Here is a 26,418-nt window from a genome sequence, read left to right on the forward strand (position 1 = left end):
CTGCGCGCTGGTCCACGGCCGACTGCTCCGGTGAAACCCGAGGCTGTCCTCGATCTGCTGCTGCGTGCCTCTTGGTGCCTTCCAGTCGGCGCACACGTATCACCTTATCTTGCATTTTTAAATATCTGGCAAAGTGAAACGGCAGGAAGCCGGCATTACTTTTTCTTGCCCACGTGAAGGTCCAGGAGATTTGTGTCCTTCCCTCACTTAGAATCTTCCCTACTGGATCATCCGGTGAAGAGTCCTGTCACTTAGGGAGTGGGCCTCAGCTCCTAACCTTCTTCATGCTGGGGTGGGATGTTGCTGTCCTAGAATCTTGATATTTAACGGCAGGGATGAAAGAGGAGTTCAGCGTATTTATCTTAAATATTGTTTTCTGCCTTTCAGTGTAAAAAATGTTTTCCACATCTTTTAAACGATTACAATGAATGTGACTTCACCGTGTTTAAGTGAGCCTTTGTCACTGGCTACCATGTGAATGAAACTAACCAAAGTGTGCATGTAGAGGAGAAAATGATGGGCAGGGCAATAACCCGCTGTAACTACAGGCTTCTGTAGGCAGAATTCTTTGAATACCCAGATCTTTCCTGACTTTTGACTAAAGACTGTTAAGAGATAAATCTTCATGTCACTGCTGGGATTAGGTAACTTCAGAGGCTTCTCAGAGCCCAGAGCTCTCCATGACAACCCTGCTAACTTGGCAGGTGAGTCTTTGGCCCTCAACCTGCGCGCCTCCTCCCATACTCCTCAGGACTGTGCCCTAAATCTCCTGCTGTCCTGGCCACACTCACTGAGCCATGCCTGCAGCCCTCAGTTGCCCTCTTTGTGTAGTAGGCCTGCATGTCTTCTGAGAAACCCGGTTCTTCCTGGGCCAAGTATTGTGGCTGCTTCTGGCCTTCTTTTCACATATCTCATAGAATGTAGTTACAGTGTTTAATTTGCTCAACAAGGCTTGACGGGTTGCTGTGACCCAGACAGGGTTCTAGGTACTAGCGGTATAGGAATTAGGCAGTGGTTCCTGACCTCTAGGACTTTACGATATTAAGAGACAAGGGTTTCAAGGGATTCTTTCTATAGGATTGGGATGAGCAAGTCCTGGGAGAGCCCAGACCAGACAGTGACTGCTAGGAGACATAAGGAAGCAGTATGTGTTTTAGACACCATCATATTTGAGCTGTGTTTTGAAGGCTGAATAAGAGTTTGGAAGGTGCATACTTATTTCCACTGCTGCTTTCTCCAACCAACAGTGATCTCCAGTGTCCAGTGTCCAAAATGTAGAGGTAGGTCCAAAAGTTGATTGATGGTGTCTATCAGAGTTTTCCAGAGGGTCAGGACCAGAATTTACATATAGCCATTGCATATTTATTTAGTGAGTTAATAGAATTAAAATGGAAGCTTGTCGAGTTAACTACTTTTGTAAACAAGTGAATACAATCTTAGTTTAGGAAGATTAATTGCAGGACCACTTTGTGTTTGCAGTAACAGCATTGTTAATTATGATAGACCAATTTGATGGAAAAAAATTTATGGGAGGAGCTTGAGAACATAAACACCTGCTTTTTCTACTTTAGTCTTTTCTCTCCTATTCATACCATGAGAAGGGATTTTCTACATTTTAAAATTGATGTCATATTTTCCAAACTAAAAGAGATGTCCTGGGTAGGAGCCTCGTTATTGAAAAATCAAATTGCTGGAATAGGGTTTTGCAAAGGCTTAATGTTTATAGGGAATTACAAACCCATTTCCATTTAGTGTTTAATGCTAGTTAAGTGATTAAGAGTGAACTTGTGGTTAAGTGCTTTTGCTTAAACATTACATGCAAGAAGTTAGTTAAAACACGGAGCCAGCTTCAACATGAAGGCCGGGCGACAGGCTTTGCAGCTCTCTTGCCATAAGGCAGATGTCATAAGATAGGACTCTGGCAGTGTGAGCTGCCACCAGCAGGAGGCTTGGAAGTGCCTGAGCAGAAAGCTAAGCAAAGCCTGGTGCTTTAACTTCAGGCGTGGCAAGAGGGCTCTGTGTACTTTTTCATCTTTTCCTTCTGGGCAGAAGTTGGGCCTCAGCTTTAGGAGAGACTAGGTTTACTAAAATCCAAGCAAACAGAGCAAGTTCACTTACCTGACTTCTTGTGTTCTAGAAGAACAAACACAGGATTTTTCCAAACCTAAAAATAAAGTTTTCTCTTTGTGGCACTGCTGTTCCTTGTGTTGTAAAAGAGCAATAAAGAAATCACAGTGTTCTTATTATGAGTAATCTGGTTCAGAAGTTTATGCATGACTTAGAAATGATGTAAAAGTGGTTGGAGGGAGGTTTGTACTTAAAGAGGGGTTAAAATGTGAAATTATTCTTTCTTTTTAACTTAATATCCTTCAGTTAGTAGATGTCAAGTATTTGTTTCTTCTACAAGCAACTGCCGTTTTGAGGCTTTTAAATCTGTTTATACTCTTAAACTTCATTAATCTTTGTTTCTTACCTCTCTTTTTATTGAGTCCCAAGGTCCTTCCTCAGTAGCATAAGTGCCGCTTAAACCATAACATTTGAAATAGCTTCTTTGTTGGTGGCACGTAGTGTTACTTTGATTCTTTAACAGACAATAAAAGGTTGAATTATGGAAATGTTGGCTTGAGCTTTCCTAGTAGAATAGAACAACCTTGATGAGCTTTTTATTCAGGGAGTTCTAGTCTTTGCAGTATCAATTTCTGTAATTCTAGCAGTGATGTTATCTTTGTTGATTTTCCTCTGAGAAGCACTGGATTCCTGCTTCAGAGTGTTTGACTTGCTTAGAATTTTTGCAGGCCAAGTCTGTCTTTCTTTACATTGTCTTTAAACTTGATTTCTCAGCTTTGCTTCACTTCTGTCCTGGGTGGTCATTTGAAATGATCTAAAAGTAACAGTTAATTTACCACCATAGTCAACAAAAAGAACTTGATTCCTAGATCCTTGCTGGGATTGGACAGAGGGTTCCTTTGAGTGCTTGTTTATTCTCTCCTGAGAGGCTTTGCAGGTCTATGTGGGTGCAGTTCTCAGAGACCCCTGTACCAGGGCCTTTGGTCAGTTCCTGCAGGAGCAGTAGCTTCTAAAACGGGGTCTGCAGCCAGCCTTGGGCTCTCCCTTTTCTTTGTGCTCCCAGAGATTCTGGGAAGTTCCATGGTTGATCGATTTCAGGTGGCTTTGTAGATGTCCTGGGGGCAATTTGAGGACAGCAGTAGTGACACTGGGTGCCTCCACAGTACTGAGTGTGTTTCTAATCTCTTAGACATTTACACCAGGCTGCCTGAGTTCGAGACCAGCCTGGGCTACATAGTGAGTTCCAGGTCAGTCTCAACTATGTAGTGAGACCCTGTCTCAAAAAACCGAAAAAAAAAAAAAAAAAAAAAAGAAAAGGAAAAAGAAGAAAAAAATAATAATATGAGAGGTCTGAGATGCTTGGCTGAAGACAGGGCTTTGATTTTAATCACTTTACAGAGGGAGAGGGTAGAATGGGAAGAGATAGTAAAGAAATGTTTCTTTATATTTATTGTGGTTAAAAAAAGATATCTATATCTATATCTATATGTATATATAAATTACCCCAGGCCTCCAGCATACTAGGTAAGCACTTTATCATGAGATATACCCTGGACCCATTTTAACCATTTTTCACGTATGTGATTCACTGACATTTACTATATTCACAACAGAATTTCTCCTTTAGCCTGATGTGGGGCACATGTCTGTCATTCCAGCTACTCAGGGAGGCTGAGGCAGTAGGATGGCAAGTTTGAGTGTAGAGCAGGCACCTTGAGACCTTTTCTCAAAATAAAAGAATAAAAAGGGGCTGGAGATGTAGCTTAGTGTTGTGTTCAGTCTTCAGTACTTAAAAAAAAAAAATCACTCCATTGAATGTTCTGTTCCATTTCTTTAAGTGGGAAAAATCTTTGGGTAAAAGCAATTTATGGAAGAGTGACTACAATCCTTGCTGTGTTGATGCATTTGTGACCAATAATATCCATTTTCTCTTGACTCTCAGGGTTTGTTGTACTCTCCAGTTTTCGATGATGTTCGAAGACAAATTGCAGCACTGCTGGCTCTGGAGTCAGATGGCCTGGTCTGTTTCATGTCCTGCCATGGAGGTCATTGGCATTTGTGACCTTGAGCAAATTACTTAGTTGTGTCTGTGCTCAGTTCCCTCATTGGTAGCATGAAGATGATAAAAATAGGGCTGTGAGGACCACAGCATGCAAAGCTTGGCACAGGGCACACTCTCAATTAGTCTTAGCCATAACTACTGTAAACTCCATTTGCTAATCAGATTCAGGTTATCAGGGAAAAACACAGCCCTGTCTTTGGCAAGACTTTGAAGTGGCTTGAAGAGTTTCCGCCAGAGAGGAAGGGGAGGAGGGAAAGCTGCCCACATCTACTTCCGGTGAGTGGCTGAAAGGTGGCTTGCAAGGGGAGCCAGAGGCCCAGGTCTGGCTGGCTTCTCCCCGCTGCTCTGCAGCCCAGCACTGCTGCTATTTGTGCTATTGTTTGGAGGAAGCTGGAGAGACCTGTGGAGCTCCTGGCGATTTGGACAGCTCAGGGGTTCAGGTGCCAAATGGCCCTCTGACAAGTGGTGAGAGCATCCTGCGGGAAGGTTGCTGGGGAGGAACAGCCCATTAGGGAAGGGCTCTGAGAGCAACCTGCTAAGACTGCACTTTTCTTCCACCTCTGAGTTTGCCCTGGAGGCTGCCATGCTGGCAGGAAATGCTGCTGACTAAAAGAAATTCTCAGTGTTTGTCCCAGTGAGTGAGAGGACAAGGACCTTCATTTTCAGATAAAGTCATCTCCATTGCCCCCTTCTGTCCTTCTCTCATTTAAAAAGTGTTCTCAGGTTTCTTTCTTACCCTTGTGTGTGTGTGTGTGTGTGTGTGTGTGTGTCTGTGTCTCTGTGTCTGTGGTTGGCGATTGAACGCAAGGCCTTGCTTATCTCCTGCCTTAACCTCCTCAGTAGCTGGGATTTCAGGGATAGGCCACAGCGATAACTTTTTTGTCTTTCTTAAAAGACTAACAAGAACAAGACAAAACTCTCCTTTCTCCTCCTTCTACTCGCCACTCCTTTATCTCTTGCCTGCCATTCACAGCTAAGCTGCTTGAGGGAATCTCTCAGTCACTCTCACCCACTGCAGTCTGGCTTCTGCCTTCTGTGTTCTGCCTGAAAAACCCAAGTTGTTCTCTCTAGCCTCACTGCAACCTTGGCCAGGCCAGTGGGCACTGCAGACCTCAGCCTTGTCTCTGCAGGGCTGGGCATCATTTCATCTCTTTCTAGGATGGCTGTCGCTTGGGTTGCCTTGCGCTTTCTGTCCTTTCTACTTTTGTTTCCCTGCACACCACAGCTCCACGATCCACATCTGCTGACCATCTCCCTGACCCGGGACTGGTACTGCATTTGGATAACCTTTGACATGTCTTTGTTTAGAGGCTTCCCGGGAACTTCATCCTCACAGTTCAGCTCCGAGTCTCTCACCCTCACCTCAGTCCTAAGCCTGTTCCTTACACATTCTCCATCTTCTTGAAAACCCAGTAGCATGAAATGTGTTGGCCATCTTGCACTCTTTCATGGTCACCAGTCTCCCTCCCCTGTCTAGTTGATCAAGTCCTACGTGTTCTTCATCCTTGACATCTTCTTTGGTCTGTGTCGACTCTTATTTTGGCTACCACTGGTGTTGTGGTTTATATCTGGATGTCCCCTTAAAAGCCTCGGGTGCTGAAAGATGGGGCTCTTGAAAGGCGATTGATTTGGGGGCTGAAGAGCTGACTTGCTGTTAGGAGGTGGGTCTGGCTGGTAGAAGCAGTCACTGTGGGTGTGACCTGAAAGGGCACAACTCCCTTCCCAGCCCCTCGCTCTCGATCTCCCTCTCTCCTTCCCTTACCACCATGCCACGAATAGTTTCTTCTCTAGCCTGCCCCTGTGCCACGCTATCCTGCCCTGTAGCCAGTCCACTATAGGCTGAAACATGAGCCAAAATAAACCTGTCCTCCTTTAAGTTGTGGGTGTTGGGTATTGTGTCTCAGCAATGAGAAAGCGACTAAGACAACTGGTTTAGTTCAACCCCTTCTCAAAAAACCTTTTTTTTTTTTTTTTTTTTTTTTTATGGTACTGGTGATTGAACTCAGGGCCTTCCCACTAAACTACATCCCCAATCCTTAACAAAAAGAAAAATTTCTTTTTGAGACAGGCTTTTATTAAGTCACTAAGTTGCTAAGTTGCCCAGGCTGGGCTAAAACTTCAGTCCTCCCGCTGCAGCCTCCTAAAGTGCTGGGATTACAAGTGTGCACCACTAAACCCTTTATCATTCTTACGGCAGAAGAATGTTGTAATAATTTCCTAATCTCTGTTCCTTGCATCCACGCTTATTTCCAACTCCAGTGTGCATTGTTACCAAAGTGATGTTGCTATACTGAGATTTTTATTTTATTTTATTTTTATTGTATTGTTCCCAGGCTTAAAACTTCAGTAGCCTATCACCCTCAAGACTCAGTCTCACACAGTGTTTAAAGATTCTTGGCAGTCGTCTCTGGCCTCCTCCCTTTCCAGCCCCATCTTGTTTCCAGCCTTGGGACGGGACTCTCCAGCCAGTGGGATCCTGTTGTAGTTGCTGAAATGCTTCCCTGGCCTCTGCTTGGAGCAGAACTCTACCATCCTGTCTTTCGTCTGTGTAATGGAGAGCACCTTGCTGCTTTCCAGGTTCTACTGTATTGAGGTGCAGTGTGCATGTTGAAGAGCACATGCGTGTAGATGGGCATCTTGGTGTGTGTGTCCACACATTGCATATGGCCATGTCACTGGCATTCGGACATTCAGATCTGGACTTGCTTTTACGACCCCGAGTAAGTGATTTCTCTTCACAGAAACCATCTCTGTCCTCAGAGCCGTCTCCACCTTCTTCAGCAGTGTTGGATCTTTCTTTCCCTGGCAGCTCTCACACTTCAGTGGTTGGTTTCCGGCATGCCCCACGTGGCCCTGGACCATTAAGTCCCTGAGGACGGGGTCCTCTCCATACTCCACACTTCATATTAAGTATTTGGTAAATAAGTTCTGGGGCCAAATACTCCCTTCCCCTTTTGGAGAAGGAACATGGACTCATATCTACAAATTTGCCTCCCTGGATCTGGAGGATTTGGTCTTGCTTGTGGTTAATGACAGCACTTACTCAGTTGTGTTTGGGCCAGTCACCTGAAAGGCTCTGTAGAAATTAGCTCATTAATCCTGGAGATCAACTGTAAGCACTTTGAGTGCTTCCATCTGCCTATGTTTGGAGCGAGCAGAGAGGCCTGGCTGACTTGTGGTCATAGGTGGACTGGGATGTCACCTCTGCAGATTGCAGAAGGACCCAGGGCTGCCTCCCAGAATTCAGGCATCCCTTGACTTAGACGTTGCAGGGTGGGATGAGGAGTCCAGTACACTCTCTTCCTCCTCTAAAGCTACAGCTTTCCTTTCTTGGGTAAATCATCAGTCACCCTCTTACTGCTTTTATGCACTTGTAAGTGCTATCTTTATAGTTAAGAGACTGAAATACTAGCTGCTTGTTACTTCCCAAGGGAAAGCAATCTTGATGTGAGGTAGAATTGTGGGCAATCCTTCCTGTGGGTGGCCAGTGCTTCTTTCTCACAGAGGAAAGAAAGCTTAAGAAAAGGCCTACGTACCTACATCTCTGAGGTTGTTAAAAATAACCCCAAACCTGTTTTACATATGTAGCACTCACCTTGACGCTCAATGGGGCCTCTTGCTGTGGAGAAATCAGGACTGTTGGAGATGAGGGGTCCACATGAAGCACAGGAGAGAACTGCAGAACAGTAGGCTTTTACAATGGTGGAGTTATGTTTTTATAGATTACAAGGGACCAACCTAGGCATGGCAATAACTGTCTGTAATCCTTGTACTCTGGGAGGCTGAATCAGGAAGATTGTAAGCTCTAGGCCAGACTGGGCTACATTGTGAGATTCTGTCTCAAAAGTAAGAAATTTTAAAAAATTGATCTGTACAATATATATATATATATATATATGCACACAAATATATGAAATCTCATATACATTGTACATATGGTATGATAATATGGGAGTGGTACATGTTAAGACCATTGACTATGGTTTTCAAGTCAAAACCAATATAATGGTGTACCTTTGGGGAGAATTTTGTTTATTTTCTGCTTAAATAGAATTCCCCACGTCATCATGGGAGCTTTTACTATTCCCCTCCCGTGATTTTGCTTAAATTATACCGAACAACTTCTGGATGCTTGAAATGAATCACATATTTCTTTTCCCAAATCTGCTATTCTTTTATCAAGTTTTTGAGTCTAGAGAAGAATTCATTGTACTAATTAAAAAGACATTTCAGATTTGGCTTAACTGGAAAGCAAAAGAGAAATAGTATTTATTGCCTTGGCAGTGCTTTATTTCTAGAATTGATTTAGATATACACTTTGGAATCCAATGTGAGTAAAAGCTGATGTATTTTAAGTTTCTTTTTACATGCCAAATAGTTATTTGAGAGTGAACTCGGGCTTGGCTTTAAGAAATGCCTTGGACACTGAGGAAACAGATGAATTCACCTTTAAACTGATTGTATATTTTGATGTACAAGAAAACACCATTTAAAGAGAACTAATTGGTATAGACCTTGACATTTATTTTTGTCGCTGATTTTATTTCAGACTTCTTCTAGGTAAGTGGTATTTAGGATAATAGTAACTCTCAGAAGCCTAGAAATAGAGATACTCATGTAGTTCTTCTCTTATGTAAAACTATAAAATTTGATGACATTTATGGGATATAACATTTATAACATTTAGTCATTGTTGGAGCTATTTGCCAGAAAAACTTGATGGAAAATGGATGACTTTCTACTATGTGAGTGACAGAATTTTGTTTGGGGGGTATTTTTTTGTTTTTTTTTTTTGTACAGGGGATTGAACTCAGGTCCTTGCACTTGCAAGGCAGGCCACCGAACTGCTGAGCTAAATCCCTGGCCCTTGGGGGGTATTTTGGAAGCTACTGACCTGTGACAATTTGAAACTTCTTGTAATCTCTCTACTGATGACTGTGGTCTTAAAAGAATTCATGATACTGTTTTGAACTGTTTGTACCAAGGTTTGTAGAAAGGGATGTTCTAGTTGCTTTCTTTCCTGTCCTGCTTAGTCTGGTGATTGAAAGCAGGATTACATTTTCTGGGCTGGTGCCTTGACCTATATTGTATTGCTTAGATTTTAATCAGAATCATCTGGCCTGCCTGTCCTCCTTCCTTCCTACCTTCTTTCCTTCCTTCCTTCCTCCCTCCCTCCCTCTCTCCCTTCCTCTCTCCCTCTCTCCCTCTCTCCCTCTCTCCCTCTCTCCCTTCTCTGGCAAAGCCTCTGTCTCCTGCTGCTTGATGAGTGACTCAGCAGAGGAAGAGGAGCAGCAAAAGAGGGATCCTGGGGAAAAGGAGGGACAGGTCACCACTGCCTTTTGTAACACAGTTCCCAGGTGAGAGGTGGCATAAGCTTATAGGGAAAATAAGGGAGCTCAGTTTGGGAAGAGATTGAAGAGAAAATCCACTGCATGCCTTTGTGTTTGTACCCGAGAGCAAGGTGAAGTTGAAGTCCCTTGTTGATGGTTCCGAAGCCCTTGAACTTCCGGGCTCACGAGTCCACCTAGTTCATTATTTTCATCTATTTACATTGCATAGTTTCCTGGTTGGTATATTTACTTGTTGATGGAAGGGAAGAAATTAAAAGTATTATTGACTCCAGAATTTTTTTTGCGGGGGGTACTGGGGATCGAACCTCAGGTCCTTCGGCTTTCAAGGCAGGTGGTGGAACCACTGAGCTAAATCCCCGGCCCAACTCCAGAATGTTTAAATTAATAGGCTGGGGTGTATCTGAGTGGTAGAGGACTTGCTTAGTATGCATGAGGCCATAGGTTCCATCCCCAGCACCCTCCCCAACAGATTTGATTAACTGCGATTTTAATAGAGTAAATATTTATCTGAGGACGTATTTACCATGTAGGAATCATAGCAAAATCTTATTTCTTTAGAGATGTTAAGTGATTTTTATATATCTTTCTTCATCAGGCCAGTGGTTTATTTTAGAAGCCAGATTATACATAAACATGTGATGCCTTCATTTCAATCATTGTCTTTTGCCTGGTCTTTAAAAAGATTTTATGTTTAGGCTTTGGTTAGAACCTGTTGTGAAGTAGACTGTGTGTGTGTGTGTGTGTGTGTCTGTGTGTGTGTGTGTGTGTGTGTTGCAAAGCAAGGCCCAGGAGCAGCAACTTGGTAGGGAGGAAGGCTCTCTGGCCTAGATACACTTTCAGATTAAGGAGCAAAGTCTCTGTACTATAGTGTCTGTTTCATCCATGCTGCCAGGCTGGTGTTTCATGACTGAGCGGCAGCAGCATTCTCGAGGAATGTCAAGCTCTCCAGTATGGGAACACTAGCCAGATATGGCTATTTTTAAATTTAAATTAAGTAAAATTAAAGAAATGAAATACAGTTCTTCAGTCGCTCAGGAGCCAGCTGTGGCTGGTGACTGCCTTACTGGAGGGTGCAGTTGCAGACTGTGATCGTTGCTGTTGTCACAGAGAGTGTGGTGGGGCGGTGCTCCCAGGCAGTTTCTCAGCTGCTCAGCCTGGCTAAGTATTACTTTGGGAAGACATGGGAGGCGACTTTCCAGGCATGGCCATTCATTAGCTGAGTACAAAGAGGAGATAGGCCTCTGGAACCTGGTCTGTGTAAAAATCTTTTGTTTTCACTCTGTACACTATGGGAAGCTAATTGCATATTTTAGGAGAAGAGCTATTCTGTTGTGTGTGGTAGAACAGTGTTTTAGGGTGATAGTTTTAAGGTAAACATTCAAAAAAGTCTTGCACATTTAACTCATTCTGGAAATGTGACTTCTATACAGATGGAGATCTCTCCCAAATGAAATCCAATAGTTGCAGAGGCATCAAAATATTACGTTTCCTGCTGAGTTTGGTGGTACATATCTTTCTTCATCAGGACGGTTGTTTTATTTTGTTTTGTTTTGTTTTTGGCACCAGGGATTGAACTCAGGTCCTTGCACTTGCTAGGCAGGCAGCAGAACCACTGAGCTAAATCCCTGGCCCAGGACAGTTGTTTATCTTAGAAGCCAGGTTATACATAAACACGTAATACCTTCATTTCAGTCATTGTCTCTTGCCTGGTCTCTTTCAATAGATTTTATTTTTAGTCTATTCAGCTACTCAGGAGTCTGGAGCAGGAATATCACAATTTTGAGGCCAGTCTGGACCAAACAAACAAGCAATCCAGAAAATAAGAGAAAAGGCTGAGTATGTAGCTCAGCAGATTGAGTCCAGTCCCTAGTACAACCAAAAGCAAAATTATTTTAGAACCTTGGGATTGGTATGGTGGTCGGGATCCCTTCAAGTTATCTTTTGTGTTATGAGGGAACCTAGGGCTGGGTGTATAGGTTGGTGGGAGAGCACTTAATGAGGCCTTAGATTTGACCCCTGGCACTGCCCCCCAAACAACAACAACAACAACAAACCAGAGTTCTACTAAATATTTTTCTTTTGTGGATTAAACTACAAAGAAGTTCTGAAATTAACTATTTTGGGGAAATAATAGCTGTACTAATTTTTGTTGCTTCAAGGGTGAATTACACTTTTTAACTGGTGCATATAAGTTGAAATCCATTTAATTCATCATATCAAAAATAAAATTATTTTCACCTGTGTACAGTTGTTCAAAATTAAATGTATCAGGCATTGCTTCCTTCAGGGGGCCATGATGGAAAAGTGTCCCTTTAATTCTACAGCACTTCTCCATTTTTGTTACTGTTTTTTTCTTGTGTTACTTAGAAATTGAACCCAGGGCCTTATACATGCTACATAGGTGCTCTATCATGAGCTATATCCCAAGCCCCCTTTAAGACTTTTATTGTGAGACAGGGTCTTGCTCAGTTGCTCATATTGGCCCTGGACTTTTTATCCTCCTGCCTCAGCCTCCTGAGTAGCTGGGATTATGGAATCTTATGCTTGTTAATCAAATTTTCTACCTCTCACTGTGCTCCCAGCCCCAACTTTTGGTTTGCACTTGTGGAAGGGGTCACTAATTGTTACCCAGACCATGTTCACCCTGGTTGCTGTAGTGTCATTGATGATAGGTTTCTTAGACTACTTTGCTGTGTAAATTAAGCATCAGAATGTAAAGGGCTGGGGATTTAGCTCATTGGTGCCAACGCCTGCCTCACAAGCACAAGGATCTGAGTTTGATCCCTGGTACCCGCCCCCAAAGAATGCTTTCTGTAAAATTGGCTTCAGGAATGTATAAAGTACTAAAAAATTTAAAGATATTAATTCTGATTTGACATTTGAAGAGGGATGTGATCCCCTTTTAGCCTGGAGGTATTTCATTCCAGAGTTTCTTAAAATTCAGTATCACATTAAAAATACAGATTGATTGCATGCATATGTGATTATAACTCCTGCCACCTAGAAGTCAGTGAGCTTATGTGTAGCACAGCCCCCAAAATAACATGCTGTCTTTATTGCTCCAACTCCATTTAAAAGCAGGTTGTTACTTAGATAATTAAGACAGTTTCTTTACTTTGAAGTCAATCCAGCAATATTTTACTGCTTGTTTTTTTTTTATTTTTAAAAATAATTGCCAGCCAATTAGGATAGAAAGATTAGGCACCTAGTAATATTTATTGACAGAATTAGCCCACTTTCTTTAGTTCATCAAATACCGGTGGCAGAAATAATAAAAGGAAAGAAAGAGGTTATTCAGTCTCTCACATTAAATTGCAAGATTTTTCTGGTAAAAGCCCTTACCGTAAACTATTATATGCTTTTAAAGACAAGAGGGCTTTAAAGGAAGAGGGCTCAGAGTTTTTTTTATAAAGTAGAAAGATTTAAATGCTAACTGACTTGCTTATTCCAAAGGGGAGGCGCTGTGGACATGGGGTATCCTGTGGTCCGCCAGGGCTCCTTTTTCACAGAAGGAAGAAGGTTTGAGAAAAAGATGTTACTTATACCTCTGCAGTCATAAAAACCTTCAGGCTTATTGATTTTAAACTTTCCAAGTATTATATAAAAAATACCATAATTACATAAAATTTGTATAACACAAATGAGTAAAAAAAAAGTGGGGGAAGTCAGTAGTAGTCTTATCACCCATTAGTAGGTAAGTACTGTTTGAATTTTGGATTTAGGAGTGTAAGTTCAAATAGGATAGGACTTTTGAAAGAGTATAAATTGATATTTAAAAATTCTATTAGTACATGTTTGCAGTATTTAATGATCGCATCCATTGTGGGAGTTGTTACTTGTTCATGACACATCTTAATTTTAAAAAATGTCTTCTCTCCATCCCTTCCTTATATTGATATTTTTGGAAATTTTATTTTTAAAATATTTAGTACTTTCATGTTTAATTTGTTTAGAGTAATAAAAATAAAATAGTTTTTGATACTTGCTTGGCCAGAGTAAATTCTTGAGCAATACTGATAGTCAAACACAATTTATGATTGTTGCAAAGAGTGTATAAATGTGTTTTTTTCTCATATTTGAATTTTTTTTCCAAAATACACCGAATGCAATAAAATCTCATGTCTGTGTTACAATTTAATATTTTTTTCTTTAAGATAGGGGGCTCTCTCTCACTATGTTGTCTAGGCTGGCCACAGACTTCTGATCCGCTTGTTTTGCCCTCCCGAATAGCTGGGATTATAAGCCTGTGCTATTGTTCCTGGCCTAATAGTTCTTAAAATTACCTGTTAAACTTTACCTTTCTTCTTCTGGTACTATTGGAACACCTAATTCTGATACTTGGTACTTTTCTTATTAGAAGTGCCATGGTCATTATATAGGAAGTTCTGGCATAGAAAGAAACTAAAATAAGTAACTTTCTGGACTGGAGGTATAGGTCAGTGGAAGAATACCTGCTTCACTTGTGCAAAACTCTAGGTTGTAGGTTTGATTCCCAGGACTTAAAGTAACTTCCTTATTATTTGTGGATGTGTTTGAACAGAATAATGATTTTCAGATTTCATACTAACCTTTCATATGAAGCCTAGAGCTGGAATTCTGAGAATTTTCTACATTGGCTAAATCTTTGGAGATTTAATTTGGTGATGTGATTCTTGAGGTTTTGGTCTTTTAAATTTGAAGGATGTTACAGTATTTAGAAGAAAAGATAAAATAACTGTTGGCATGACTGGCTTTTATTTTATTAGAAAAGGCTTTCCTTTTTTATCCTTTTCCTTTTCCTTTTTATTGAGTTTATTGGTATATTCTAGGTATACAGTTACAGTCATTACTGGGATCTTGTACCTTTACATGTTCTCATTTTTTTTTCCCTTGTCCCTGACCTCCCTTCACCCCTCCTCCCCTCCCCATTTACAAACACTTTATTTCCATTTTCTCATGTTTTTTTCCTCTCCCTTATTCCCTTTCCCCTACCCTTCCCACTTTCCCTACACCTTTAGCCCTTTTCTTCCAATTTCACATTGTTAATTATCCCATTAGGATCTTGTATACTAAAAAAGGCTCTTAAATTACGGTGTTCTAACCACCTGAGTGTGAAGTAGCTGAAACTAACAGTCCTCACTGTAATCTGTGACTATTTTCATATGTATATCCTTTCAAATGGCTTTGTATGCATACATGAGCATGCCTTTTTTCTAGAATGTAAAAATTACATATGTAATCATTCATATTGTTTTATAACTTATACATTTTATTTTTTCAAAGTAACATTTATATGTGACTTGTGTATTTTCTGTATTTGTAGTGTAACACACACATTACAAATACAGGTATTTCTCAAGATCTGCCTGCATTTTAACATATTCCTAGTCTGGATCCTTTTTTGTGCTCTGTATGCACTTTAATTATTTGAGCAGTTCTTTTATTGATAAAATTACTAATTATTTCCAGACTCTCCATATTTCTATGGGATAGATATCTAGAATTGGGATTGCTAGTTCAGGTGACACTGCATTTACACTTTTGATAGATATTGTGAAACTTGTAATTGTACTAATTAAGTGATTGCTTGTTTGCTCCCATTACGGCCTTTAACACTCAAAGGCAGTTAGAAAGAGAAGGCATCTTGCCTTATTCCTTTCTTGAGCTAGACCTAAAATGTCAGACCAGGAGGAGAAAATGATGGGGGTGGAATGGCAGCGGGTTGGAAAAGGAAAAAATTGCCATCTGAGTTTGGAGAGTAGAAGTTGCACCATTTTATGGGCTAACAGTGAAACGTCATGAAGTTTTATTACTGTGAACGAATTTATGGAAAGATTTTGTTATTTGGCGAGAAGCCTGCATTATAGACTATAACAGCTGATTAGCATATCTTCTTGATTACAAGGAATTAGGAACTCACTAAAATTGCCAAAGTAATGGGGGTTCCTTTGTAAAGGTATAGATTTGGGAATAGGGTGACAGGAATAACATCCACAATCCCAGGTTTTGCAGCAGCCCAGGAAAAGCTGAACATGTATCTAGGTCTTTGGGAATTAGAGTAAAACTGAACTCTCGTGGACCCTGGAAGTGGGTATGATTATAGCAGTAGGAAATTTTGCATCCTTATATTCAGTATCCTATAACCTTAGCATAAATGCCCATGAGTGTGCATTTGCTTTTGTTGGTGAGTTCTGCTTCTCTTCCTGCTATTATCTGGTTTCCTTATCCACTATTTGTGCACCTCTTCACTCTTTGTAGATTCTGCTCAGTCAGAATTTTGGCCGATTGATAATCTCTCATAGCCCATTCAGTTTCTCTTGTCCTCTGGCATAGCTATGGCTGCTACCTGATGAATTCTCTAATTTCCTAGTCATAATCTTAAAGAGTAAGAATCTAGTTTTTACCAGGATCCCTTCATGGGACTGCCCTCAACTCAGACATCCTCCTTGGATGTTTGGGCATAATGTCAGTCCCTTCTGACTAAAAAGGGACCTCAGGTGTAGCAGGTACTGGAGTTTGCATTTTGTGTAACATTGGCTTTAGCTAAGTTACTGACCACCTATCTAAGCACTTGGGACAAGTGGGAGAGGGAGAAAGAGTAATTATCAGCCTAATCAGTAAAATGTAATCGTGATCTAATGTATATTTTATTAGAAAATGTGTGTACTTGTGCTTAAAAAGCATTTCATTCCTTTAACTCAGTAAATACTTTCCTTGGAAGCAACCTGTTTTCCATATGGAATGTAAAATCCAAAAATGTATGGCTATCACAGTTATAAATTGCCTTACGTTCTGGAATACTGATGCTTGAATCATGAGCTATGGTCTTGCCATTTCTCCTGGATTTAAAGCACTATGAAGTAGCTTAGCCTGTTTATGTTATAACAGCAAGGTTCTGAAAAATGTGCCTGGACCCTCGTGTTACAGGAAGAATTCGTTTTCTTATGTCAGTTGTTTATCTCAGCATTATCTTCTCCATGGAATGGTTCCTTCCAAATCTTGTGATGTAGTTGGCAGTCCTGTGTTTTAGGGGTGAAAGATTGTTACTATACCTCTGAAGGACTTCTGGAATCCAGATCCTCTATAAGGAATCTAGAAGATTTTCTCCGGAGGGTCATTAGCAGGTGACCTCTTTCCCTTGTTTGCCTTCCACCCAACCCTGTTCTGCTCACTCTAAAGCAGTGGCTGACAGGTTGAATCTTTGACTTTGTCCCCTGTCCCTTACAATCTCCAATGGTAGTTTCCCTGTTAACATGTTTAAATAAAAGCCATTTTCATAAAATGATATCTTAGCTTGAAATGTATCTGATTCTAGAGGTAGCATTTAAACTCTTGTTTACCAAAAGGTCATTTTGCTTATTATTTTGTAGGACCTTTTGTTGGGTTAAAAAAAAAAAAGTGAACACCAGCATATTTGGAGGAGATGACTACCTTGTGTGATTGCATTTTAGAAAGTTCTTTCTAGTAATCTTGAATTCCTTGTTTTAATCTGCTTAAGAATTCTTTTAGTACATAAGCAAAATTAAACATTATTTCATTAAAGACTGTGCAATGCTCTTTGTGATTTAGGAGGAAAATCTTTTAAATCCTTTTCGGTAAGGACATGTACAATTTAAAGGCTTCATTTTGACAGTTGGGTTTGAGCTGATAGGCAGGTTAATCTCTATTTGATTGCTTTGGTGGGGAGGTGAAAATGACCTAGTGCTTGATTTAGGGTATATTTGGAAATGTATTTTCTTTCAGTTTTCATTTTGTGAAATAATAAAGTAAATTATTCTACCATTGTTTTATTATAGATTTGACTATTGATCTGATTATGAGGTTGGAATAAAATGTTTAAGCATTTTCCCTTTTGGCTATGTAGATCCCTTTGTTTATCCTTTTCCGGGGATGGGATTTATCAACACGATGTGTAATGAGTAGATTCTTCTGCATCAGTTACTGTAGCATGACTGTGCTCTCAGAAAGTGACTTTTTACAAAAGAGGTTTTCTTTTCTATTTTGATTTAATTTTCAGTACGCTTTTCTTTCCCCTGCTGGAAGTGCCAAAGTGTGTGTGAATATGACTATATATAGAATACATGACTGTACATCATGTTTTTTGTGTATATAGAGGCAAAAGATCCACATGTATGCATGTATATAAAATTATGGCTGACACAGGAAAAGTCACATGTAACAAAGGTTGACTCTTGGAGAATTAATCACTTGATGCGCAATAATCATTAAGAAAAATGTACAGAAGACTTCTGTCCGCTCAGGGAAAGGAAGAGCCATTCACGCTGACAAGATACATCTGAGGCAAACATTTACGGAGCTCCCACTGTGTGCCAAGGACTAGCTGAGCCCTTGACCAAGTCTCTCCTCACCTCATTCCTTTCAGGTTTGTGTGATTATCCCCAGTTTGTAAGTCGGCAAGCAGGAGTCTGGCAGTCACAGCCTATTGAAGGTCACACCGTGGGATTGGAATCCAGTCGTGTCTGGTGGCAAACGTCCTACCCTTCCTTTGCCTCTTCTTTTTTTGCTTTCTGTTCTGTCTGTATTAGGACAGAGTGAATTTCTAAAGGTCCCTATTTTGACAGTGGCATCACAAGGCAGTTAGAGTGGAAACTTACAAGGCCGGCTGAGCCCCTGTCCTGCTCTAGTGGCATCTTTTGCTGGTTTTGTGACTGAACCAGTTATGTGGCCTCGCTGTGACTCATGATGTTTCATAGTGAAAATCGGGACCATCATGTTGGCTTTGCAGGGTTGTAAGAATTAAAGATCATGAGTATGTAAAGTATATTAGATGAAGATGACGATGGTCGTAGTAATACCAGTTAGCCCTGAGGAATGAATAGGTCTCAGTGCCTGGCCTGGTGCAAAGGCTTTTCATTAGTTAGCCTCTTTGATCCTTGCAGGAATGCGATGAAACAGATTCATTTATTGCTATTGTGATTGTTTTATATAGAAAGTACTCATTATCTGAAAGTCCTTATTATGTATATATTTTACATCAGTATATTCTTACATTGGTATGATTAATTGAAAATTAACTGACTAGGGAACACACTGACATTCAGTAAATATTAATTAAACACCTGCTATATGATGCTTTAGATAGGTTTTCCCTTTAAAGTAGCTTGCTTGCTCTCTCTTTTCTCTCTCTCTTCCATCCCCCTCTTTTCCTCCGTCTTCTTTTCTTGTAGTACTTGGGATTAAACCCAGGGCCTTCACTTTGAGCTACATCCCCAGCCTCTCCCTTTCCTCTTTTTGAAACAAGGTTTCACAAAGTTGTCCAGGCTGGGCTCAGATTTGTGATGGTCCTGCCTGGCTCTCCCAGGGAGCTGGGATTATAGCCTTGTACCACCTTGCCTGGCTGTGCTTTCTATTTTAATGGTAACTTTTTATATGATTATCCACTATTTTAAAAGGTTTCCTTTGAGAGGTTTTGAAAAGAATTAATATTACCCTAATTCAAGCATTTATTTAGACATTTCATAAATAGGAAACTTAGAAATGCTTATATTCCAGATAATTTTTGTGTTCTCACAGTAGTTAATTCTATTTCATTGGTAGAAAGAGCACTAAAGATTATTTGAGATGAGGAATCTTTTAAAATACTCTTTACTGTCCTTCATGTCATCCTTTCTCTGTCATACAAAATATTTAAAAATGTGGTCGATAAATAAGTCAAATAAAGCAGAAACCCTCATCTGCTGTAATCAGGGAAGGGGACATTGAAAGGCCTAGAACAGTTATTAACATACATGCTGAAGTTTTGACAACTGTAAGAAAACAGAATTCGGGCAGCAATCTCCATACCAAATGGAAAAAACCAAAAACATACAAAAAGCTACAGGGTTTTATTTCCAAGACTGAACCAGAATAAGAAAAAAATGAGCCAAAATAGGCTGTTAAAAATTTAAGAGAAACAAAAATAGATGCAAACATACCCCTCTATAAATATGCCTGTAATCTGGCAGGTAGTGCAAGACACTGTGTGGGCTGGGACTTTTCTTTGAGTGCTGGGGAAAATGAAGCCAGCCTTCTCAGATCAGTGAAAACCAGGTTGGGGAGAGAGGTGAGTCTGTTGCTTTGAAAGACGTGAGCAACTCTGGGCTGGCCGAATTTCTGTCTCCTGCTTTTACTGGACGGGGCAGATGATTATCCTCCATTATTTATTTGCTCTTTGTAGAGCTCTGGTGACTGTAACAGGCCCTGTTACATTCTGGTGACAGAAAGAGGAAGTTCCCTTGGGAGACTGACCTTGAAAAACTTGGAAGGTTGGCAGGAGAGAAACAGGGAAGTGATTATGTCCCAGTGAGGTATTTCTCTAGTGGAGGTGTGTAACATTTAAAAATAATCACCCATCTCCACAGTCCTGTCTTTCATCATGTCCTGTCCAGTCCTAAAGGAAAGGATTTCAATTCAGTTTGCAAAATTCTAGCCCCTCGCTATGTGTTGCAAAGTTTGTTCGAAGACAGAATTGAAAGGAGAGAGAGGACTAAATTGTGTTGGTCAAACTTGGCAATTTTGTGTGTAAAAATAGTTTCTGAAGGTTAGTGCATCGGCACTGTCTATGTAAGTGTGTGTATCTGTTTTTTGATACACATGTTTTAATGTTGTGCTTTTATCTCCTATGTACACTGTGATCTTGGATGATCAGTGTTTAAACTTTCAACAAGGAAGAGAAATAATGAAAAGAAACAATGGCTTTTTTGGTGTTCCCAGTAACTAAATTTGCCGCTGTTCTCAGAACTCAACAGATGACTACAGGATGTGAATTTAATCGACTTGTGCCTATGAACTAAGGTATCCTGGCTGTAGTGGAAGTTTTTACTTCCCATCTTCCTTCCTAAGTGTTCACTTGCCTGCCTGTGTGTAAATAGATAGCAGTTCACCGTGATTTAACCAAGTAATAAATAATTTCAATTAAAAAGAAACAAGCCCAGGAAGTAGAAGGAATTATATTATTTCTGACTCTGTCTTCTAGATAAGCATTAGCGACCAAAGGTTTTTAGCTTTTTCAGAAGACACCTGCAGTACTACCCACTAGTTTAGTGGAAGGAGCTATTTAATTGGGAAGAAGGTAAGCTGTGTACTCTTACCCTCCTGAATTGGACACATACAGTTTAACAATTTTAATAGTTTTTTTTTTTCAAAACTGCAAGCATATAATCAGCTGGTTGGATCCAGGCTTTCCCTAGAAAACAGTGACTTTCATTTTATGGACTACCTTTGTAATCAGGTTGAAGTGACTTACTTTTGACATAGCTTAAACGTAACTCCTGAAGGTATGGATCGATAGCGTGAGTCATCTCTTCCACTTTATCAGTGCTATAGCTGCTTTGCTAATTCCTTTACAAGCACCCCCCCTCCCCCATACTGGGGATTGAACCCCAAACCTTGCACATGCTATGTAATTATTGCACTGTGAAGCTATATCCGCAACTCTAGGCACATCTCATTTAGTGCTCATATGGAGCCAATGAGGAAACTGAAGCCCAAACAGTAAAAACATTAGGTATGGCCAGATTGAGTTTCTTTGAGTGCCCTTTTGGTTTCTTCTCCCACTCTCCTTTACTTTCATTTTGGGATTGGTGGAGGTCTTCCAGTGTGCCCACACTAGTCTCAAACTCCTGGGCTCACATGATCTTCCTGCCTCAGCCTTCCAAGTTGCAGGTACTCAGTGTGTGGACCAGGGTGCCCAATCCTGAATCTACTCTCCATTGCGTTGCTGTACTGCTTTAGAGTGCAAGTCCCAGGAGAACTCTCTGTCCATATTTACCTCATCAGTATTCTTCTTAGCAGGAGAGTCCTCAGAGTTGTTTGGCATTTACTGCTGCTGCTAATTGAGACTGTTCACAACTCCACAGATGTCTTCTGGGCCCTCACTTACTTTGATGTTATGAAAGAGAAAAAGTCAAGTTCCTTTAACCTGCTTTCCTCTAGTTGTTTTTTTTCCCTCGGCATTGGGGGTTGAACTCAGGGCCTTGTCTGTGCTAGGAAAGCATTCTATAAATTACTATGCTACATTCAGAGCACAATTTTTCTTTGTTTCTTTCTTTTTTAGTTTTTCAATATGGGGATGGAACCCAGGGCCTCAGGCATGTTAGGCAAGTGCTGTACCACTGAGCTACATCCCTACCCCCAGCCCCTGGTTTTGCTTTTTTTTTTTTTTTTTTTTTTTTTTTTTTAAATTTTTGAGACAGGATCTTGCTGTGTAGCACAGGTTGGTCTTGAACTCAGTGTGTTGCCCAAACTATCCTTGAACTCAAGGTGAATCTCTTGCCTCAGGCTCCAAAGTGCTGGGATTATAGGCATTTGTGATCACACCGAGCTGGTTTTGCTAATTTTGATTTACAGGCTTGCTTTAAACTTCATTGTTCAAGGATTTTTTGCTTATCTTACTGTGGCATGTACTCCAAAACATAGTGGCATGCTATTATAGGGCCTTCCCCATGGGAGGACATGAAGAGCCTTCCATTCCTTGTTTCCTTGCATTCCATTATTTTCTTACATAGAAATTTACCAGACAAAGGCAGCATTGTTTATTGTCATTATTCAAAGGAAAGGAAGGCTCCTCATCTTATCCGTTGAAAAGTTCATTCTAATCAATGGTTTCTTTAGTTCCCAAACCTGGACAGTTAGACAACAAAGAGGTTGCTAGGAAAACAGTTGAGAGGCAGTGTTTGCATTGAGAGGATTGCTTGCTCTGTCCAAATCGCTTGGAGAGAAGATCGGAAATGGGTCAGGTAAGTTTTCTTGTTTAGCTAAGGACATCTGTTTGACCGGCATAGGTCTGGACAGTGGAGGAAGAGAGGACACTTACAACCAACCGCTGTGATTTATTAGGAGGAAAGTAGGAGAAGCTGCTGAAAAAGCCTTCCCTGTGTCTTGAGTTGCCCTGTTATGGCTGCTTCAAAACCCTGACTCGATGCTAAACATTTACCTTTCATGGCCATTTTGACTTTGGCTAAGACCTGGAAGTCACGTGGTGCCAGATGTGGTGAAGAAGGTGGATGAGGACGCATTGTAGTGTTTTCACAAACTTGTCTTTCTGTTGGGTGGCACTTAGCGGTGGCATTCAGCATATTTTTGATCTTCCTCATAAAGACATTCATGAAAGAGGACTTCCAAAACTGCTTCAGAAAGTGGCAGGAAGGATAGGTAAGTGTGGCTGCAGCAAGGACTGTTTGAGGGCCATTAATGGCAACGTGTCTTTCACTGTTACAATTTCTTTTCATTTAAACACGTACCATGTATTTTGATAGCATCTCATAGCTGTGCAGTGCGGCTATTTTAGCATAAAACTTATTTTCTCAGGAATCTTAAATTCCTGAATAGTAGGAAACGTGTCTGTTCTGAGTTTTAAATCCCACCTGATTTGGGCCCCTTGATGGGAGATGACATTATTTGTTGAACAGTTATTTAAGTATCCATTCACCTTTTTTACTGATAAATGGTCTTCAGTGTGTCCAGCTCTGACTTTCCTTACCTCTCTCTTAATGTTAGAGGAGCTGCTGGACTTTTATCTCCTTTACTTTTATGGAGGGAGTGAGGGAATTCTGTGCTTTTCCTTTGCTCTCTGTGCTTGGAATCATATTAAGGAATGTCTGTGGAGTCTTGTATTTTGTTAGAAAATTTGGTACTGGAGCCAGGTGTGGTGGGTGGAACACTACTTGTAAAGTCATCTCTGCGGGAGGCTGAGGCAGGAGGGTTCCAAGTTCGGGCAATTTAGTAACTTAGTCCCTGTCTCAGAATAAAAACTAAAAAAGGCTGGCAATAGAGCTCATTGTGAAGGCCCTGGGTTGTGTGTCTCTCCTCCCAACCCCCGTGTGCGTGCAAGGGTGAAGTGGATGTTTGATGCCCACATGTTTTCATATTCTCAAAAAAGAAACTTTAATTGATTTGGTGCTAGCAAGCTGTTTTGTCTAAATCATGATGCTTGCATGAGAATGACGTGGAAATTAGGAGTTAGGTCATGGTTGTGTGTGTGTGTGCAGGCGCGCACGTGCATGCCTGTGTTTGTTAACTGGGCAAGGGATAGGATGATCTGTGTTCCTCATGTAATAAAACATTTCTGAAATGTGATCTTTAAATGTTTCCAGATCTTTATTTCTGCTATCTAGGAAGGTAGTAGAGGTTATTATAAAGAAGAATTGGGACAACTGGCGTGTCCCCTTCCCGTCTCCTGAGACTGCCCTCTCTCTGGCGGTGGGGCTCCTAACTCATGCTGAATCTCCTCTTCTGCAGGGAGGCCCTGGGAGACTGACTGGGTGGATCTGTGATGGTTTGCATGCCCTGTGTGACACAGAGGGACTTGAACTCTTGCCTTCCCAGTGCATATGGAATGTCCTTCCTCCTTAATTTAGGACAGTGGGATGCTTTTGGAGACAGTGGTAGCACCTCACTGAAACATAGTCACAGATTCCTCCTAGCGCTGGGAGTTTATTCCCATTTATCAGCCGTGCAGCCTGCGTGGAGTGTCCTCTGCCTGTCATGCCTGCCCCTGCTGTGAACCAGCCACCTCCCCACCCTGGGCCCCTAGGCTGACTCTAAAAATTTAATTCCCATGAGTGTTTGGGGGTTGGGCTTCTGGTAGGGTGCAGGGTGGTGTGCAGGTGGTCACCCTGGAGTGTGGACCAGGCCACCCAGCCCTCCTCCAGGGAGAGCAAAGTCCTGTGCTATTGGTGAGATCACCAGGGCCTGAGAGGTGTGGTGTGGGATTAGCCTTGCCTTTGGGGCTTGAAAGCACACAAATAATGCCTTCTTTTGCAGGCAGTTTATAATGTTTCTTTGCTTAAGGACTCTTCATTCTCTAAGGTTTGCTCAGGCTGAGAATGGCAATTTGCCATTTCATCAGATTACTCATTTCACTGCAAAAAGACATTCAGCCCCTTCTCCTGGACCGCCCGAACCCAGAAATTTCTTGCAGGGGTTCCAAAGAGGTGGTGAAACAGCCAAACACCACTTTTGCCTTTGTGTGCAGGCACGTTTCTGTTTCTGTCAAAATAAATTAGGCTAAATTAAGTCATACATGGGAAAATATTTGGTGACTTATGCTTATTATGTAAAAAGTAGAATAAACAAGACACAAACAAAAACAAATATCTAAGCCAAGTCTGTGGAGAGAAGATGGTTTCACTGTTTGCCCAGGAAAAGGTGCACCTTCTGTGGGAGGCAGACAGCAAGGCTTCCCTCCCTCTGTCAGCCTCTGATTTGATTCAGTCTTTTCATTCCAGGTGTCTTTGGTCACCTTGCCTTTTCCTGCTGCTGCCCACGTCAGAATTGTGTTCCCTGTCTCTCCTCCATGTTAAAAAGTTTCTCCTCACTTTGCTAATTTTATCCACCCTATGAATGATTCCCTTTGTCAGATTTATTGGAATGCCCTGTGGGAGGGATGCTATGCAAGAAAAAAAAATGTATTGCATAACTGTCCAACCCTGGGAGATGCCAGATCGTCCTTGGCAATGAGCAGAGCCTCTGCTCTGCAGGGCTGAGAGGCCAATCTGTCCCCCACCCAGTGCCACAGTGGTCATGACCCTCACACAAGCCCCATTAAAATGTTTATTTTAATGTTCTAAGATGCAAGTTTTTACTCAGTCCAGAGGAAGAGAATATTTCCCTGTTTTCTTTTTGTCCTCTTATGTGATTCTTTCCAGCTCCTTTTTCTTCACAAATGTCAAGTTTGTCTCTTCTGTGTCACCTCCAGGCAATGGCATTTGTGACTAATAACTTACAAGGGCAGCCTTCTAGTTTTTTTTGAGGGAAACAGAATCCCAGAGAACTCTTAGGTACACTGTGTTTGAGCAGGTGACATGTAAGCCTTTGAGGTTTGGAAAATACAAACAGAACAAACAGGATTTCTAGCATGGTATTCAGAGGAGCCAGGAGTTCAAGGCAAGCTCCATGGACTTATTACTGATACCGTGTGTATCCTGTGAGCTGATTCCAGCCCTTTAAACTCAATACCAGGCAGCCAGGCCAGGTGGTCATGTGGCTTAGGGAAGGGCCATCGTGGAGCAGAGTCACACAATGAACTCTTATCCAGCTCACAGGCTTTTTTTTCTCTCCCCGTATAATCAAATGAAGCTCAGTTTGGAGGGTGTGGAAATGAGTTGTGTGATTAGACTCTTGGCCGTTTGGTAGTGGCTGTGGATTGTGGGAGGTGTTTGGGCAGGCAGGATACATAAAAATCAACAAAAATGTAAACCTGCCTCCCCTGCTCTGCCATCCCTTCCCTCTTCTTTTCTGGTCTCTTCTTTTTCTTTGGTAGTACTGGGGGATGAATGAAGGAGCACTGAGCTTTATCCGGAGCCCTTTTTATCTATTTTGAGATAGGGTCTCTATTCTCTTCCTGCCTGAGCCTCCCCAGTAACAGTCTTTTTCTTTTTTTAAGTCAGCAAACTAGTGTGGCCTTTTAGACCTCAGAGTAGAGGGCTGAAGCTTCCTCATCTCATTTTATGGCACACTGTTTTCGGTGCTCTGATTATTATCAGTGGTTCCACGATTTTTTTGGGGGGGTAATGGGGATCGAACTCGGGTCCTTGTGCTTGCAAGGCAGATGGCGGAACCACTGAGCTAAATCCCTGGCCCCCCACGATTTTTGACTTTTTGTTTATCCTCCTTGTTTTTTACTCATTTCTTTCCTCTTTAGTCAGTCTTTTGAATATTTATGCGTATATTTTAATTTGAATATATTGTTTTGCATGCATTTTTTTTCCTGAGGGAAGATCCACATCAGGAAGTTAAATGGAACACTGGAGTGACATTTAGAATATTTGCGTGTGTGGAACCACTACTTCTGTCTAATTCCAAAGCGTCTCTGTCACTCCCCATCCCCAAGAAACGGCTACTCTCCCCTCTCCCAGCCCCTGAAAAACAAGTCTGCCTTCTGTTGCTAAGCATTTGCCTATTTGAGATATTTCATATAAATGGGATTATATGATACGTTATTTTTGGTGCATATATATA

The 26,418-nt window shown here is 41.3% G+C and overlaps 1 protein-coding gene across 3 annotated transcripts in view; it reads left to right on the forward strand.

Annotated features, from left to right (window-relative positions):
• The first annotated feature begins 610 nt into the window (after positions 1-610).
• Stk39 (serine/threonine kinase 39) overlaps positions 611-26,418 on the forward strand; it is a 272,078-nt gene continuing 246,270 nt past the window's right edge. For all 3 annotated transcript variants that reach the window (XM_010606914.3, XM_010606916.2, XM_010606915.3), the window contains exon 1: positions 611-704. In XM_010606914.3, coding sequence (XP_010605216.1) covers positions 626-704 — 79 coding nt within the window. In that variant the 5' untranslated portion in view covers positions 611-625. The remainder of the gene's footprint in view (positions 705-26,418) is intronic.

This window comes from Fukomys damarensis, unplaced genomic scaffold, assembly GCF_012274545.1.
Source record: "Fukomys damarensis isolate Sample0158 unplaced genomic scaffold, DMR_v1.0_HiC HiC_scaffold_26, whole genome shotgun sequence".
NCBI lineage: Eukaryota > Metazoa > Chordata > Mammalia > Rodentia > Bathyergidae > Fukomys > Fukomys damarensis.